This window comes from Notolabrus celidotus, chromosome 2 (assembly GCF_009762535.1).
Source record: "Notolabrus celidotus isolate fNotCel1 chromosome 2, fNotCel1.pri, whole genome shotgun sequence".
NCBI lineage: Eukaryota > Metazoa > Chordata > Actinopteri > Labriformes > Labridae > Notolabrus > Notolabrus celidotus.
Window position 1 is genome coordinate 15726055 of NC_048273.1, and position 17957 is coordinate 15744011.

At 40.2% G+C, this 17957-nt stretch overlaps 1 protein-coding gene across 1 annotated transcript; it reads right to left on the minus strand.

The window, feature by feature from the left end:
• Positions 1-58: 58 nt before the first annotated feature.
• Positions 59-17505, minus strand: elovl1b (ELOVL fatty acid elongase 1b). Its single transcript, XM_034711175.1, is given in 10 exon segments — positions 59-871; positions 1132-1268; positions 1691-1796; positions 1888-1944; positions 2052-2132; positions 2295-2407; positions 2410-2484; positions 2571-2673; positions 6003-6130; positions 17353-17505. Coding segments are annotated over 8 exon segments (942 nt in total). The 5' UTR covers positions 2641-2673; positions 6003-6130; positions 17353-17505; the 3' UTR covers positions 59-568.
• Between the last annotated feature and the right edge of the window lie 452 nt (positions 17506-17957).

Here is a 17957-nt window from a genome sequence, read left to right on the forward strand (position 1 = left end):
TCACACCGTACATACACACATTGAGTTCCACTCAATAACTGAAATTACAGTCAAAACATTTTAAGATAATTTAAAAATTGAATTTATTGGCATTTTAATTTTTTAAATACAAGTGAACTGAATTTAGAAAGTCTAAAGCATACCAATACAATTAGTTGTTTGCTGTAAAACTATTTACAAAAAGTATTTTCAAGTCTGATAGAAACTGTACAGTCATCTGTCCACAAGGGGGTCAGAGGGACACGGGGCTCAAATAAGTGTGATATTTGGTACTGAAATGGAGTTTGTGTGCAACATCAGTGAAGATAACATTTAGGGGAATACATCTTCTCTTCATACATTGTTTGTTTCTTTAAGTTGGGAAACCATCTACAGAAAACAAACAAACCAAATATGTGACCCCCCCCCCCCCCCAACTGTGGAAATCATTGACCACGTCATTTTCCCATGTTTTGCATACAAAAGTAAAACCCAGGAAAAGAAACACAGCCAAAATCATCTTTGGAATGCGTAGTAGTTTCAACAGCTTCACCCGGTCATACTTTTTGGGTGTTTCTCTCCAGATGTCCTAGGCCTTCTTCATCTTGCCCGTGTGAGTGCTGCTGTTCTCGTGGCGGCTGGAGCCGTTACTGGTGCCGTTCTCGTGGTGTTTGCCGTTGGTGTGAGCAGCTGTGCCGTTCTGAACCTGTTTAATGTCATTTTTAGGCAGCCGCTTGCCCTTTACGTAAGCCTGGACCCAGAAATTGGAGAAGAGGAAGAAGAAGAAGGTTCCATATATCCAGATGAGGGTGACGATGACGGGGAACTGGTAGTTGCAGCTGTCCAAGAAGTAGTACTGGGTAGCGTGGAGGGAAACCAGCACAAACTGGATCTGGTGGGAAAAAAATATCAAGAGTTAGCCAATGTGTACTATAAATAAATGTGGAGGAATTTGCCTCATGCTGCCGTTATAATAGAGCCATTCACAATGACATTTCCAAAATACCCCGGCAAGACATGAGCAGAGCCTGAACAAGGCTCTAAGTAAAGACACTCAATCTACTTTATACTATCCTGACCTTTAAATCAGCAGCACAATTTCCATTGGTGATAAAATAAAAAAGAAAACTGCAAAGTATGGAGTGTATTTACCAGCTGAATTGCTGTCATGTATTTCTTCCACCACAAATACTTGTGGAAGCGTGGTCCAGCAGCAGCAAGGCCGTAGTAGAAGTACATGATGATGTGGACGGTAGAGTTCACCATAGCATGGAAAGATCCCATCCCACCTGAGGAAATCATCACAAACATTGAGCAATGTCAGACCAGAGTGACCAACAAGAACCTGACCTGGTTTAAAAATATATAGCCTTAAGGCCACAGTAGTTACATAATGTACAGCTGTCTGGAAGAAACATTATGCAAGAAGAGCTACAACTTCAGGGAGAGTGTAAATATTTCTTTACAGCACGAGATTTTCTTGTCTGCCTTTCCAGTTGTCAACCTCTTTCTTATTTTAGCTCTGTATTATTGGAATAGACATCTTCGAAGGGACGCAAGGATCAGCAACAAAAGAAGTCAGGGCTAAATCAGTATCAAAATCATGTTTTTGGTCATCAGGTTATAGCACCATACCCAGCACCCGCCATTGTCACTCCATTTTTCATCCTCCTCTCTTTGTGGAGTCATGATTTAGGTGATGGTAACTCACCAGGAGCGTAGCAAATTCCCCACCACCAGGTCCAGGGCATGAAGGAGTGGTGGAAGATGTGCAGGAACGTGATCTGGCCGGGCTTTTTCCTCAACACAAAGAAGACCTGCCGGACAGAGGATATTAGATACTTAAAACCGAGCCATGGTGACCCAAACTGAACACTTGGGACATCCTGTAAAATAAACTGAACTTACTGTGTCCATGAGCTCAATAATCTTGGAGAACCAAAACAACCAGGCCACTCGAACCATCTGGAGAGGAGAATAAAGTTTTGAGTTCAAAGCGAAGGCAGAGTTTCCAACAATAGCACGGTAAACAAAGTAACCTCTTTTCATATTAACTCGGACTTTGAACTTACGCGTAGCGCTTCAGGACTGTTGGACGTATCAACTGGATCACATCGCCAGGTATACGTTGTGAGCCAACCAGACATCAAAAACTAAAAAAACAAGAACTTGTTTAGGCACTATACATTGCATTTGAGTAAGTATCAAATGAGAAAAAAAATGTATATTGCAGTTTCAAATTAAACTCAAACTACACCAATTGAGCCATGCCTGCTCTGTAAACTAAATATGTTACAAATCAGATTCAAACTTACTTCATAGACGATGAATATTGACAGTGCCACTAGCATAAAGTTGTACACTATCATGGCCTCCTTTAGCTGAAAGGGCTTGCGTTTGGCCATTATGTTGGGTCCAAGATACAGTACAAGAAAAGGTAGCACAGCAGTGTTGTAGTCATGGCAATAGGATTATTCATCATTGGATAGTCCCTCACCCGAGGATCTGCAGCACAAAAGTGAGAAACAAGATTAGACAAACAACACAAACTCAGAGTGATGTATTTGGAAAAAGTCAGGTGTATCACCTACCAAGTCCTGCCAAGAGGAAGTCATAGATATCCATGGCATGGGCGCCAATATCTTTAATCACCTGGAGCATGTTTGCGATCTTGTGTTTTTAAAAACCAATTATCTGCAAAAAAAACAACAACAAGCTTCACGTTAGAATGACTTTGACCGCAACCTTTCATCAATCCCATGGCAAAGTTATTTCACTTGATACAAGAAAACAGATTTGGCCAGTTTTTGAGAAATAGATAATTCAAACTCAGTCATTCAAAGTATGAATTACTCCCCATCTGCTTTGCAACATTTCCTACAGAATCTTTTGGTTGATAAAAGTCGATGAATTTTCCTACAGAGTGATTTTTCCAAATACAGAAACAAAAGGAATATAATGAATCAGTATCCTCCTTCAAGAACGAATGCCAGAAATACTTGCAGCATAGAAAAAATTAAAAACAAATGTCCCATTCATTGCTCAAGTCTCTCTGGTGATCCAGGGAGGAGCAATTGGGATTTCCTTATTCAGCAGCACTGAAATGCAATTACCGTGAGAGAGCAGCTCATCCCTTACAAAACAAACACTCCCAGCAAAAATCCCAAGATGCTTTGCTTCAGCTCCAACCACTCATCAGACATGGGCTGATATCAGAGAGGAGGTGCTACAGACAGCTGGGAGGGCATCCCTCATCCAAGAATAAGATGGCACTCTGTTCTTTCTTTCTTTCTTTCTTTTTTTCTTTTCTTTTTTTTTTTTTTTTTTTAAAAAAGGAGAGCACTTTGGGTGTGAAGTTAAACAAGCAAAAAAAAAAAAAAACTACCCAAAACCGGAAAGCTGATCCGTTAACTGAAAAAACAAAGAGCACCGCCTCAACAATGTCCAAGTCAGATCAAACAACACGTGTGCCTACATGTGTGTTGCAACCTTTTGGAAGGCAGCCACTGCAAACTAAAGTCCTCTCGTGCTTCTACAAAGAAGGTGGGAAGTGTTTCATCAGAGGAAAGTGCCACAGCTTTTAGCATGTACGCAAGAATGTTACTATGCTTTTTAGACCTGCCCTTTTTCTGTTGACAAAAGCCTTTCATATCAAGTGTAATCTCCAAAGTGTATTGACAAAGTAGAAGACATGCAGGGCGCGGTCTGCACACACAACACTGCACCCCAGAGGCAGCTATTGTTAAGTGTAGGTTTGTGAGTTTTCACCGCCTGAGGACTTAATAGCAGCCCTCCTTAAGCCAATATAATTAGAAGCGAGTATTTTCATGCTGAGGAATGGAGGGCAGGGAGTGAGGTCCGCTCAGGTGGTGCACAGGACAAATGAAAGAAAGGGACTCCTATGTATAGAAGACATTTTAAGTGCAAGTCAAAGATTTGCATTTTGCAAACCCTTGGCTACAATGGGCTGACCTTCAGTTCCATTATGTCATCTTGCTTTCTTTATCACTTTAGAAAAAAATTTCTGTAACCAAAAGGTGTCACACAGAAAACAACATGCATGCAGGGAATAAACAGGACCCTTGTTTTCAAGAGTATTTCAGTTTGCACCAAACACACAGCATATTTCCATGTCAATGAACTTACATCCACAAGGACAAAAAAAATGATACTCTATGAAGACACACTGATAATGAACTGCAGCATTTGTTCTGCTCGTGTTCAATCTCCTTTCTTATTTGATTTTATCAAAAGGAAGAAAACACATTTTACTGTGACTCACCATACCTCTTAAATATTTGAACATTCAATTTTTGTCTTTTCAAAGTGGACATTCCTCACCCCTTGTTGTCAGACACCCCCTGCAGTTCTCTCATCTCAGCTCTGAATTTTTCAATTGTTAACCACAAGGCCATTTCAACACCTCGGTATCTCTGCTGGTCGATCTACTTGTTAAACTTGCAGGTGACTGAGTTCAGCACTTCTCACAATTTGACAGATAAGACACAAAACACTTCATAAAACTCTTACGCAAAAAGCTGTGGTGTTTTGAACGGCTGATACTGAGGCGTTTGTATCATTCCTATCATCGTGACTGTGGTGAAGGGTCGCTCCTGTTCTGAGGAAAAATGCTGAACAGTTAAACCATTACCTGATGAGGTTAGTGGTCATACCTGGGTTATTGCAACACAGTGAGCTTGTATTGTGTGGTGGCATCCCACGACTTCAATTTAGATCCAGAGAAGTGGTTTTTCTGGATCATCATTTGCAATAATTTGATAGATTCAGTTGTTTTGGAACCAAGAGCCACTCCTTGAGTTAACATAATATTTGAAACAAACAGTAAAACTGCATAAGGTGATTATTCCTAAATCCAAAAAATTGGAACAAAGGTCCTCTAAACCTCCCAGTTTTCATGTTCAAACTGATGTGAGAATATGCAACATGTGACTCACTTTGGAGAGATGTTTTGGGGAATATTGAGTAATAATAATACAACTGACTGTGCAAGCTAGGAGGGTAGTCTTATGATCATGATATTACAAAGAGGGAAAAAAGAAACAATAAATGTGTTTATCCTCAGTCCCAGATGAAGATGGAAGTCCACAGAGACGTGAAAATGAATCCCCTCCATTCCAGTTTAGTCAAACCATGACACTTTCTTGCAAACAACAGAAAACCATTCCACAAAACAACAGCATCACTACACATCAATGCTTTGACACATCTGAACACTTGTTTGCATTTAGTAACAAATATTTTTCAAAGTCCTCAGACATAATAGCACCACCTCTCTGCCTTTAATCTCAGTGAAATTAAAGGATTATGCACAACCACAAGATTTGGACCAGAGGTGGTTTGAATCAACATTTGCTAAACTTCTTTAGCGACCTTCTCAATGGTCGCTGTAGTTTAGCCATAACTGTAATACTAACAGTAATTCCACAAGCGGCCGGGAACTTCCTCATAACTGTGTGAGGGTTTCAAAACGTGCCTGCTGCTGTATTATTCCCATGACAGATTGGAGCAATTAAGCTGTGCACACATGACTGCTTAAAACACCAGTCCAATGTCAGACAATGACGTCTGTCCCCTCTCAAGAGAAATGTTCATGATCTGAAGTCCTCATTGGTTCTTTGTTGTGACTTAACCAAAATAAAGGTGTTAACATTTCTACTTAAACACACAACCAGAGACATTTAATCTACTGTGAGGAAACCCTGACGAAGAGGCTGGTTTACATCAACCGAGGAGATTAAAAAACAAAGTGGATAGGGAGGGGAGCATTTCCTGTGAGAGCTGTGTCAATGAATCATAGGATGGAAAAAGGCTGGCACTCACACTGACAGGGTAGGAGTTAATGATGAACAAAATTCAAAAGACAGGAACTCATAAGTCCAACACACATTGAATCGTCCCCCATAAAAAGGAAATGTCATACAGAGTACAAGGTCCTCAAACACCAAGAGAACAGAAACTTTCCCTAAGGTAGTTCACCCTCTGCTGAATATTGTGCAACTTACCTTGTCAAGCCTCGAATTTCCCTCTCAGACCATCAAACGCCAAGGTGGATTCCTCTTTCCCAGCTTGGCAAAGCCTCTCCGTGAACTAAAAGGGCAGGCAGGCGGGCAGGCTGGCAGGCAGGCTCGGGCTGCAGCAACAAGAGAAAAGAGCAGAGCAGAGAAAAAGAGAGAGAGAGAGAGAGGGAGAGAGAAAGAGAGAGAGAGGGGAATGAGAAAGTAAACTGACAAAGTGTGACTGGTACAGAAGTCTTCCAAATCCCCACCCTCCCCTGACTCACACAGTGGATGAATAACTTGCTCACAGAAGGAGAGGGAGGGAAGGAGAGGGAGAGAGAGAGAGAGCGACAGAGAGAGAGCGACAGAGAGAGAGAGAGAGAGAGAGAGAGAGAGAGAGAGAGAGAGAGAGAGAGAGAGAGAGAGAGAGAGAGACAGAGAGAGAGAGAGAGAGAGAGAGAGAGAGAGTGAGAGTGAGCAAGTAAGCACTGTGTATGGCGAGCGCAGGAGTACAACTGGGTTGAGAGCGAGATGGCCCCTATGCAACTTTCCATCTTGTAACCCCGGACCTGACTCAAACAAGTTGAAGTCCCCCCCACCCCCATTTTACTCTCCTGGCCGCACCCTCGAGCCACTGAAACACACATACACAGAGAAACACACAACTGTGGAGCTGCTCTGTAAGTTTTCTGTCAGGGGTGGGCTGATAATATTATTCACAAGCAGCGGGCGAGAAATCAGTGGACACTCTGTTGTCATGAAGGGAGCCATTGTTACGCATTTATTGGCTCTCTACCCGGCCGACACCCATTAACCAAAACCAGCTTCCATTTCTCTCTGTTTGCTCAGAGACAATCAATATCACCACTAAAGTGCCCAAAGAAGCTTCTTTTGTTATCTTTTTAAGGTTCTCCACTATTTCCAATATTAGTCTGTCTTAGAAAACATAGAAAAAATATTTTTTTAAACTAGTTTGCCTTAATTGAACTCCCTGCTTTGTAAATGACACATTTAAGCATACATGTTCAGTTTATGGGCAGCTACAGCAACATTGATAGCTTACAGGAAAACCATTATATTTCACTAAATGTGGGAAGCATCATTACCAGTCATAAACCTTTATGTTAACACAAGACTCTAGAGTTAACCTAATGGCAGACATTAATAATTGCTGCTGTTGGACAACGTGACTCATACTACGAAATGTTTTTTTATGGAGGAGGCTTCGCTTTACTTGCCAGGCATTCATCTTACTCTGAACTCGCTGACACATGCAAATTTCTGTCAAAACAAACAAGTGATAACAACAGTAGGCATTACATATTTCAGATTAAGGATCATTTGAGTCAAAAGGGCAGGCAAAAAGCTACAACAGAAAGTAAAACACAGAGAAACTGCAAGTGACCACCTATAGGTACTAGGGCTGTCCCAATCAGCTTTTTTTGGCCCCCGACCCCGATTCGTTGTTTTATATTGAATATTTGCCGATGCCGAGTCCCGATCCAGCATCGTAAACTTGTGGGGTTTTTTTCTTCGACAAAAAAAATAATAATTAAAAAAAAAAAACTAAAATATGTCTTATGTTTATTCCATTTAAGTGAATCCAGCTAGCATGGTTGTAAAACTCAAACTGTTTTACAAAAGCTGCTGTATGAGACCCACGAAACTGGTGCGCATGCATTACAGCCAAGCGGCAACCTCCGGTCTCAAACTATGAAGCTCATGAGGAAGTGTTATAAACGGCTTGGGTCTTCAAAGCTAATTTACTCTATTGGCACACACTGTACGGGGGGTGAAATTTTTTCTAACGTGACGGTTCAGAAGATATTAATATTACAAGTTTTTGCCCAAATAAGGACTTGACTGACTTGACTCCCGGACGGGAACACATGCCTGTAGGTAGGAGGCTCAAACTCCGCCTCTTTACGTCACACTATGCCTGGTTGACTTCCCCATTTCCAATATGGCTGCCGCCGTCGATTGGCTTCAAAACAGCGCTCAGAAACTGGATGGCGACGTCACGGATACTACGTCCATTATTTATACAGTCTATGATAACAGCACGCTTAAATCCGAGGCTGCTCTGAGCACAACTCACACGAGACAGTGCGTGATTCACAACGTCAGCATCCTGTCAGTGAGACGGAGAACGTAAATATTGGAAGTGTCAGAGAGAGTACTGTTAGTTTAGGAGTGACATGCAGGTTTAAAGAGCAGCACCTGCAGCTAGCCACGAGGTTGCTAATGCTAATATAACTGACGGTCCTGTGATTGGTTTATGTTTTCACCTTTTTGAACCATGTCCCTGGAGAGTTACCGTAGGGTGATGTTTTTTCTGTGCCATGTCTGGCGGTGCACATGTGAGTTCTACAATAAAATGTAAATCATGGCTTGAGTTCTATATCAATCTCCCATTTATTACTTTCTCATTATGTGTATACAGTTAAGTGAACTCAAAACGCTGAATTACACTTGCGCCTTCAGCTACAAATTGTGTTCAGTGACAGCCGACATAAAAGATCGGATGAAATGATCGGCTCAATTGCTGATCACTTATCCATTTAAAAAAAAAAAAAATCTTCTTCTGTATATGATGGACCGGGTTGGTTTTACCTGTCACTCTTCCTCAAGGCTGCTGGTGTTGGCAGCACTCATCAAGTGCATTTTATTCCTCCCTCCACATGACAATGAAATAGACCACAGTATAGTATAGTGGCTGACAAAGCTATCATAAATATGATAGTCATTTCTTCCTGTGAAACCAACAGCTCTTTTTCACCTTGCAAATAAGCAACAAGACAATAATGGAAAGGGAAACAATCATTGTGGTTTACAAAATGATTGCTGATATGTGGCGATCACTGAAACTGTCGTAAATAGAAAAAAAAAGCGTTGCTCTCAGGTATAGTCACTCATCACGATATGCATTCTTAGGTTGAGGTTTCGACTAATTGGTATTCCAAGTATTCACTATAGTAAATAATAAATAAAAGGAAAACCAATTGTACCAAAAGAATGACAAAACAAGGCTCTTTTATATTTGAAGCTCTTTTAACACAACTTTTCATTCACTGCTACTTATAACAGAAAAGGTTGCATGCTAGTGGAGGATCAATGACAAACAGTGACCCAGAAGACTACCTTGTACCAAATGCAAATAAGTTATTGACTTTTAAAAAAAGTTTTTATGAGAAGGTTAAAGGGTCATGTCAGGAAAAAATGTGTAAAATTCATAGACTGTATAATTAATGATCGCAGTATTCATGATGTCACCCATCTGTTTCTGAAGCGCTGTTTTGAAGCCAATCGTTGGCAGGAAATGCTGAACTCAACCAAACTGCTGTCGAGCTAGTGTGAGGTAAAGAGGCGGGGCTTGAGCCTCCTCGCCAACAGCTACAGTGTGCCTGCCTATCAAGCCAGTCATGTCCTTAAATGGGCAAAACTTGTAATATTAATATCTTCTGAACCGTCCTGTTGTAAAAAGCTTCACCCCCCATACAGTGTGTGCCAATAGAGAAATTAGCTATTCAGACCTATACTATTTTTTGCACCAGGCTATAAACATTTTTATTATTGCTGCAAAGATTGTCTATTTTGAATTAGTGTGTATGTGGTTTCTGGTGTTTCTGCCACAAGGGGACGCTCCATGAACTGCAATTCATATTACTTTCGCATGGGCTGAATATTTTTGAGACCAGAGGTTGCCGCTCGGTAAAATTCCACAGATTAGACAAAGTTTTCTGATACACCTGCTTTCTGGGCACAGAGACAAACTGAAATGAATCTTCCCACAACTCCACATCAAAATGCAATGCACAAGAGGTAGATCTTATCAAATCCACCACACTCAATGGGTGCTCAGCTGTGCTTGACATACAGCTCTTTAATCTTACCTAATCTGTGCATTAACTTACTTGTAAATCAAACCTGTAAAGTCTGAATGATGCTCATAAATGCATGGGCATGAATGGCAGTTGTATTGCTGCAGTTAGCATGAGTCTCACTGAATTTCAGTCAGTGTTGTGAGGAATCCAACTTTGCAACCAAGGCCATGTCACTGCACCAACCTCAGGTCAGACTGTTCTATGTTCAAGATTTTTCTGTTGTTTCTTACAGTGATAAGCAAGAAATGCTCAATGTCTTCAGAAAAGATTAGACTGATGGCCTGTTTGCTTTGAATTAGTAGCAGGAAAATATTCTGGGTGTGATTGATATGAGCAAAGGAAATGTTCGTGGTAGGCTCTTCCTGTGTTAAACTTTTAAAAACTAGTAAGCAGAAAGCCTTAAAAAGCAGCACAATCAATCTTAGAGCTGAAAAGATGCCAAGCTTCACTAAACAATGACAGCTAAATGGATACTAGTCTCAAGTCTTAAAACAAATACCACATTCCAACCAAACCAATCAGATGACAAAGTCAGTCAAGAGAAGACAGAGACATGTGTTGGCATGCTCTTTCAGTGTCTGGGGATAGCACAAGCACCTGCAGCCTCAGGTCTTCTCATTCCAGATGCGCCTGTTTGTGTCTGATGATAGGGACGGAGATTAAAATGAGCTGGGTTCAAACACAGGCTGGTCACATGCTACACTAAAACTTCTTAATCTAATCAAAACATGTTCTGCAGCTCATCACCCTCAGATGCCCGGATCATCACAACGTGTCCGGCTAACGTGTAGGTATGCTGTGTGACACATCTGTCTATCGTATGGTTCCATCACTTCCACTGCATTTAACATTTTAAGGCTAATGTTAACTTCAAAAGAGCACTGAAATATAACCTGCTCTGACCTGTGTGAGGTATTTAACAAGGCGTGCCATAGAGCAGATGTTACAGAGTTCATTTGGCTATTAGGAAAAAGAGCGGCACATTAACATAGAGCTGGTGAAGCTTAAAACAATATAGGGAATGTGTTGCATCATCAAAAACTCTTACTTATGAGTTATCACAATGTTTTGATATTGTAAAGGTTAATAATAATAAATGTCCTAAAAGGCAAAACAACAATTGAATGCTTATTATATCATGCATGTGTGTTTTATTTTCATGTACTGTATAGCTAAGCTTAAACTCTGATCAAGTCACTCATTAAGTTTATATATAGAGGTATACGAGTTCAATTTATTATTTGGGGTTATTATTGCCTTGGTTAGTTTGCAGCTGTGATGAATTCTTATAGAATTATTTCAACATCTGTATCACATCTGTCACATTCTCAGTTACACCAATAAAGAGATACATTGTGCCCAAAACATCTACTTTGTGTCAAAAAAAGGCAAATGTTAAATATTATTATTTATCACAAAAAATGTTAAAAACACCCTTAAAAGTCAATTATTGTTCGTTCTAATTTGCCTTGAAGTCATTTCAACACTTTTTCATATATTCACACTTCTTTATTTACAAAACACAGAACTCTAAACTCTAATGCATTAACATAAGAATTGTGGTTAAACAAAAATCAACACAGTTGACTGAATGAAATGCAAACTGATCACAATGCTGACCATTCCAAAACCCTGTTTCAGAAAAAAAAAACTTCAAATCCAATTGCTTGAGCCAAAATAACCGTTTCTACCCCCTTTAGGCACAGGAATGCAGTAGAACAAGCCCAGACACCGACATGTTTACACTATCGTCTCTCATTGTGTGTGGGTGGGAGTGAAGCTGGAGGTGGGGGAGTGGAATCACCCCTACCTGCACTTCAACACTGGGCTCATTCTCTCTCTCCAGGCCCCTCCCTCCTTCTCAGTCACCTCTGAAGGTCTCAACCACCAACGACTCAGATTTCTGGATCTTTCCACTGACAACAATGAAGGTCCACGTCCTTATGAATGAGGTCAGACTGATGAAGGACGCCAAGAAACAATGGCAGCTCAGCAGGCGTAACGAATACAAGAGAAAGTAAATTGCCGTGGTGGAATCTTTCAAATTATTGATCCCTATCTGAGTTATATAAAAAAATATGATTATGCCTAGGAATTATCGATTCAATTTCACCACTTTGTTTTTAGTTTCTTACAGGAGGTTGGCCTATTATCTCCCATCAATTACAAAAAACTATAGTCAGAAAATGGACACTGACACAAGCTAAGTTAACGGGCATGAACTTGAGTGTTGAGACCAGATAACTAAACACAAATTAAGCCAGAATATTGTTTCATCTATTTCTAGCACAATAAATCCTTACAGAGTGATGAATGAAAATCAATGTAGGTCAAAGTTCAACTAGCAAGCAGCTTTGTTAACTCTGGTTAATATTTACTTTTTTAACTCTGACTATTAACTGGCTCAACTTTTTCTGCGCTTTTCAATTCTTCCTTAATATTTCAAAAATTACCATCAAACCCTGAATCCAAATAAAATATTTCCCAACAATAAAATAAAACAACAACTTAATATTTAGGTGATTCAGGAAAATAACCCCTGTCGATTGGCTAGTTGTTTTCTACCTGTGCTACAATATCGGATCCATTAAAGAAATTCTTTCACTTCTTAAGTTGCCCATTCGCAGACATCAGACATAAAACAGACTTGACTGACAGGTTGGGGTTACATAAGACTAAACCAAGATTGGAGTGACAAACTCCATGTAGTTTCTAGTAATAGTTTTACGCCTGTAAAACTGTACAAATTACAATACTGTCAATATTCAAATACAGAATGAAAGGTGCAAAACTAAAGCTGGTTTCACCAAAGTCTCTTAAGCATTTAATCTTAGTGAAATTGTTTAGAAGTGCTTTTCAGCATATGACCTTTGGTCTACATTCCCAAAAATTGATATAACGACTAGTCAGTTCATTGACCTGACTGGCTTAGCAACCTCTCAGTTGTACAGACAAGCAGGTAGGAGTAAAAAAATCTCAATATCATCAATAGGTAAGCTTTGTTGGACAAAATAAACAACCTGCTATCTGAGCCCATCATAAAAAGAAACAAGAACACTGATGTTTGATTCTTGTTACTGCAGTTATAAATAGTACCAACCTAAACTAATGGACACTTGACCACTACTTGAAACTAAATCCTGACAGTCACTTATTTGTGTCTTTAAAGAGTGAAAAGCCTATTTTGTTTTGTCTCGTTATTCTGTTGTTCTGTTTTTGTTTGTGTTTGTTTTGTGACGGTCTTTTATAGTGTAACCTTTTGGTGTAACATTTCTGTAGTCTATAACTTTATTTGATTATTGTTTTCAAACACAACTTTTTATTTTCTTTTATGCTCTGTTTAATGTCTAGCACTTCTATGTCTTTGCACAGTTGCATATAAAAAAAAAAAATTGTTGATAAATAAAAAAAGAGGGAAATGCCAATGCAGCTGTGAATAAAATCTACTGTTACTTTGATTCATGTGGAATTAAGCATGTTGAAACTCTGGCCACACCCCAAACACTGACATTACAATTTCTGTTTTTAACCACAGAAAGAGTGAGCCAGTTAACAGACAACTTCTCAATTCTTCCCCTAAACTAACTAACCCTTGCTGTCATCCAAAACTCACACAGGAAGTTTAAAAACGAAAACAACACTGTATAAAACTATTAACCCTACTCTGTTACAGATAACAATGTCCTTATCTGACCCCCCCAAAAAATGTCATTCACCACATTTAGCCCAATTAGATTGTCAGGTGTGGTAGCTTCTCCACCCACGGGGAGAAAAAAAATGTGTAACAGGTATGATTACACACTGTTACTTCAAAGATCAGCATGCAGGTGATGTGTTCAAAGTGAGCTAGAGGAGCTTAAACTGTTTAAACAGTAACCTCTCACATCACCTGGAGCGTATAATCTGCACACTTATTTGTAGCGCATAAAGGAACCATCATGCTCGTGGGATATATTCATACATTAGTAACAAAATTAAGACTAGAGACAATCTAAGTAAAAGCTAAAATGTATCAACTTAAATGATTAGCAGCTTTATTCACCGTACAATGCAAACATTTGAATTAAACTAACAACATTGAGATCCAAAGTAAATATCAACAGTTTTAAAGTTTTGCCAGAGGCTGCGTTAGCAAGCAACTAAGTTTGTACCTTATACAGTCATGGCCAAAAGTTTTGAGAATGACACAAATATTACATTTTCACAAAGTCTGCTGCTTCAGGGTTTTTAGGTGTTTTTGTCAGATGTTTCTATGGTATAATGAAATACAATTAGAAGCATTTCATAAGTATCAAAAGCTTTTATTGAGAATTACACAGAATTCTTGCAATAAGTCAATATTTGCAGTGTTGACCCTTCTTTTTCAAGACCTCTGCAATTCTCCCTGGCATGCTGTCAATCAACTTCTGGACCAAATCCTGAGTGATGGCAGTCCATTCTTGCATAATCAATGCTTGGAGTTTGTCAGAATTTGTGGGTTTTTGATTGTCCAGCCGCCTCTTGAGGATTGACCACAAGTTCTCAATGGGATTAAGATCTGGGGAGTTTCCTGGCCAAGGGCCCAGAATCTTAATGTTTTGTTCCCCGAGCCATTTTGTTATGACTTTTGCTTTATGGCAAGGTGCTCCATCATGCTGGAAAAGGCATTCTTCATCACCAAACTGCCCTTGGATGGTTGGAAGAAGTTGCTCTCGGAGGACGTTCTGGTACCATTCTTTATTCATGGCTGTGTTTTTAGGCAAGATTGTGAGAGAGCCCACTCCCTTGACCGAAAAGCAACCCCACACATGAATGGTCTCAGGATGCTTCACTGTTGGCAAGAGACAGGACTGATGGTAGCGCTCACCTCGTCTTCTCCGAACAAGCCTTCCTCCAGATGCCTCAAACAATCGGAAAGGGGATTCATCAGAGAAAAATGACTTTACCCCAGTCCTCAGCATTCCAGTCCCTGTACCTTCTGCAGAATATCAGTCTGTCCCTGATGTTTTTACTGGAGAGAAGTGGCTTCTTTGCTGCCCTCCTTGACACCAGGCCTTCCTCCAAAAGTCTTCGCCTCACTGTGCCTGCAGATGCACTCACACCTGCCTGCTGCCATTCCTGAGCAAGCTCTGCACTGGTGGTGGCCCGATCCCGCAGCTGTAACACCTTCAGGGGACAGTCCTGGCGTTTGCTGGACTTTCTTGGGCGAACTGGAGCCTGTTTGGCAACAATTGAACCTCTTTCCTTGAAGTTCTTGATAATTCCATGGACGGTTGACTGAGGTGCAATCTTACTCGCTGCTATAAACTTCCCTGTTAGGCCCTTTTTGTGCAATGCAATGATGGCTGCACGTGTTTCCTTGCAGGTAACCATGGCTAACAGATGAGGAACAATGGTGTCATGTACCATCTTCCTTTTAAAGTGTCCAGTCACTCAATCATGACAGATTGATCGTCAGCCTTGTCCTCATCAACACCCACACCTGTGTTAATGTGTGTGACACCTGTGTGTCATTGAATTATGTTAGCTGGTCCTTTTGTGGCAGGGCTGTTTTTGGTGATAAAGTTCATTTTCAAGGCAAAGAGGGACTTTGCAATTAATTGTAGTTGAGCTGATCACTCCTCATAACATTCTGGAGTATATGCAAATTGCCATTATAAAAATTGAAACAGCAGACTTTGTGAAAATTAATAGTTGTGTCATTCTCAAAACTTTTGGCCATGACTGTACAAACACCCATTAATGACCCCTGGTAGTACGAGAGACACTACCTTTCTTCTTTGCTTCAGAGTCACTGAGACACAACATTCTATTTTGACAAGGACCCCTTGCATGTAAACATCACATTAATCGTGGAGAATGTCGTAATGGCAAATAGTGTGACTTACATATTCCTTTACCTACCCAATAACTTCACTGTAACTGCTTGGTGACTAACAGGAGAAGACTGTGTGCTAGAGCTGCTGTATAAACACACAAACCTCAAGGTGTAACAGCTTTCTTCAGAAGAAAATGTTTTAAAATGAGTCAATGTTATTTCCACAGGATGGCCATGCATACACCAGTATATAAGTTCTACTTTTGCCTTTGCTCCGAAGATGTTGCTGAGAATGGTGGAGCCAGTGTTTACATTACTATCACCTGGGCAGTTGGCCTTGAGGTGCTTTGTGTCAATCACACAGTCCTTAGTGACTGCTAATGTTTACATGTCCACAGAGTAAACAGCTCCATTGAGAACCACCATCTTATATGGAAGCATACATTAGGGCCAGCTGGTATGAGGGTGCTGCAACATACTCAGCAGCATCATCACTTTCTTGTAAAGACATGTCTGATGTGTGCAGTTAAAAAAAAAAACTGCAACCTTAGCCCACACCATGTTCCCACCAATGTGTATTGTATAAATGAGGTGTGGTTTGTAGTGCTTCTGCTTTATAGTAAAGTGAAATGAAATAAGACTGCTATGACTGATGCCATTACATTCCCTAATAGAGGTTAAACAATTATTAAAGCAGGCCCATAACTCAATTTAACACAATATTTATATTTACTTTGCTGTTCAGATTAAAATCCTTATTAGAGTATCAGATGTTTATTTTATTAAACTAAAGCTAAAATTAGTTGACAGAACTGTTTGAGTCATTAACCCTTTCCTCACCTGCTTCAGGTTTAAGGCTACCTTGACAACACTTTTTGTTTCAGGCATGCGCAATGGGTCAAATAAAGTCACAGAAATAATCTCCTCATAATCATTTATATAGCCTATTCATTTTTCTCAACTCTTTGTCCAGCAGCTCGGTTTCACTTTGCTCACAAAGGGTGAAACTGAATGTGCAGCAGCTTGATTAATCCACCTGTTTAAATATGTAGACTACACACAATAATGCAGGGTTCATATTACAGCCATGGCCCAAACAGCTACAAACCACCAAAAAGATGGACTTTAGCATTGAACCATTCGCTTTCAAAAATGTGCAGATTTGTGAACACCCACAATGCTGTCCGGCTGTCAATGAGGTATTTGTCTGCAGCACAGATGACAGGCAACTTGTGAGAACAAGTAGAGACAGGGCGATAGCATCAATAGCTGCAACGACTAAACGAATTACGATGTAAATTGAATCAACCAAAGTATTCAAGGGATGCGTATTTGGGCATAACAGGGGACACGAGGTCAAGGGTGACTGAGGGTGACGCGCGCACGACTTATTAACATTAAAAACAACATTAAAAACAACATTAAACAACAAACACAGTTTGAAAAGCAACCAATGTGAGGTTAAAACGACGTCTAAGATACCCCTCTTCAAAAGACCAAAAGACAGAATATATCAAGCCCCCTGAACTTAAATATAACGCTGTGTAAATAGATGGCGCGCTTCCTCAAATGCCCCCACCTGAATTTCGCCCAAGCCTCATTAAGTCGACATTTCGCTGTGGACAACATGCATCAAACACAGCAGTACAAGTCACATGTAAGAGCTGAAACAAACCTGAGAAAGCCCTCGAAAGAAGTCTGATAACGGCGCCGGGCGGACTCGTGTCTGAAGTTCTCTCTAGCTTCCTCTTCCTTACCGCTTAAATCTTTCTTCACTAGCGGCCCAGCCCTTCAGCCTTCAGCACAACTGGAAAAAAGGTGGAGTCAACTCTCTGCTCTGCTCTGAGTAAGCCGCCTAATATGGACGTAACCATGAAAACTGTCAGTATCCAACATTATCCTTTTTTTTTCTTTATCAGACTGGGAAGATTCTCTGAGTGGACCAACACATTTTCAGGCTACCTCTTACAGAAGTGGATTGCACTCTGGAATACAATTGGTTGTACATTCAAATTATAGCCCCATGTTGTCCACAGAGGGAGATCTAAAATTGTATTTAAGAAGTAGTCAATGGTAAGGTCAAAGCACATTGTTTCTTTGAACATAGACAATGGACTGGCTATAAAGCTGCGGTAGTATTACCAGAAAATCAATAGGCCTCTATATGTCTGCCTCCACATTTTCTGCCTTTATCAGGTCTTATCTAATCTTCAACCAGGTATGTCATAGTTTGAAATTTAGTGACATTACTCACACAGCTGTTATCATTCAGGTTTATTC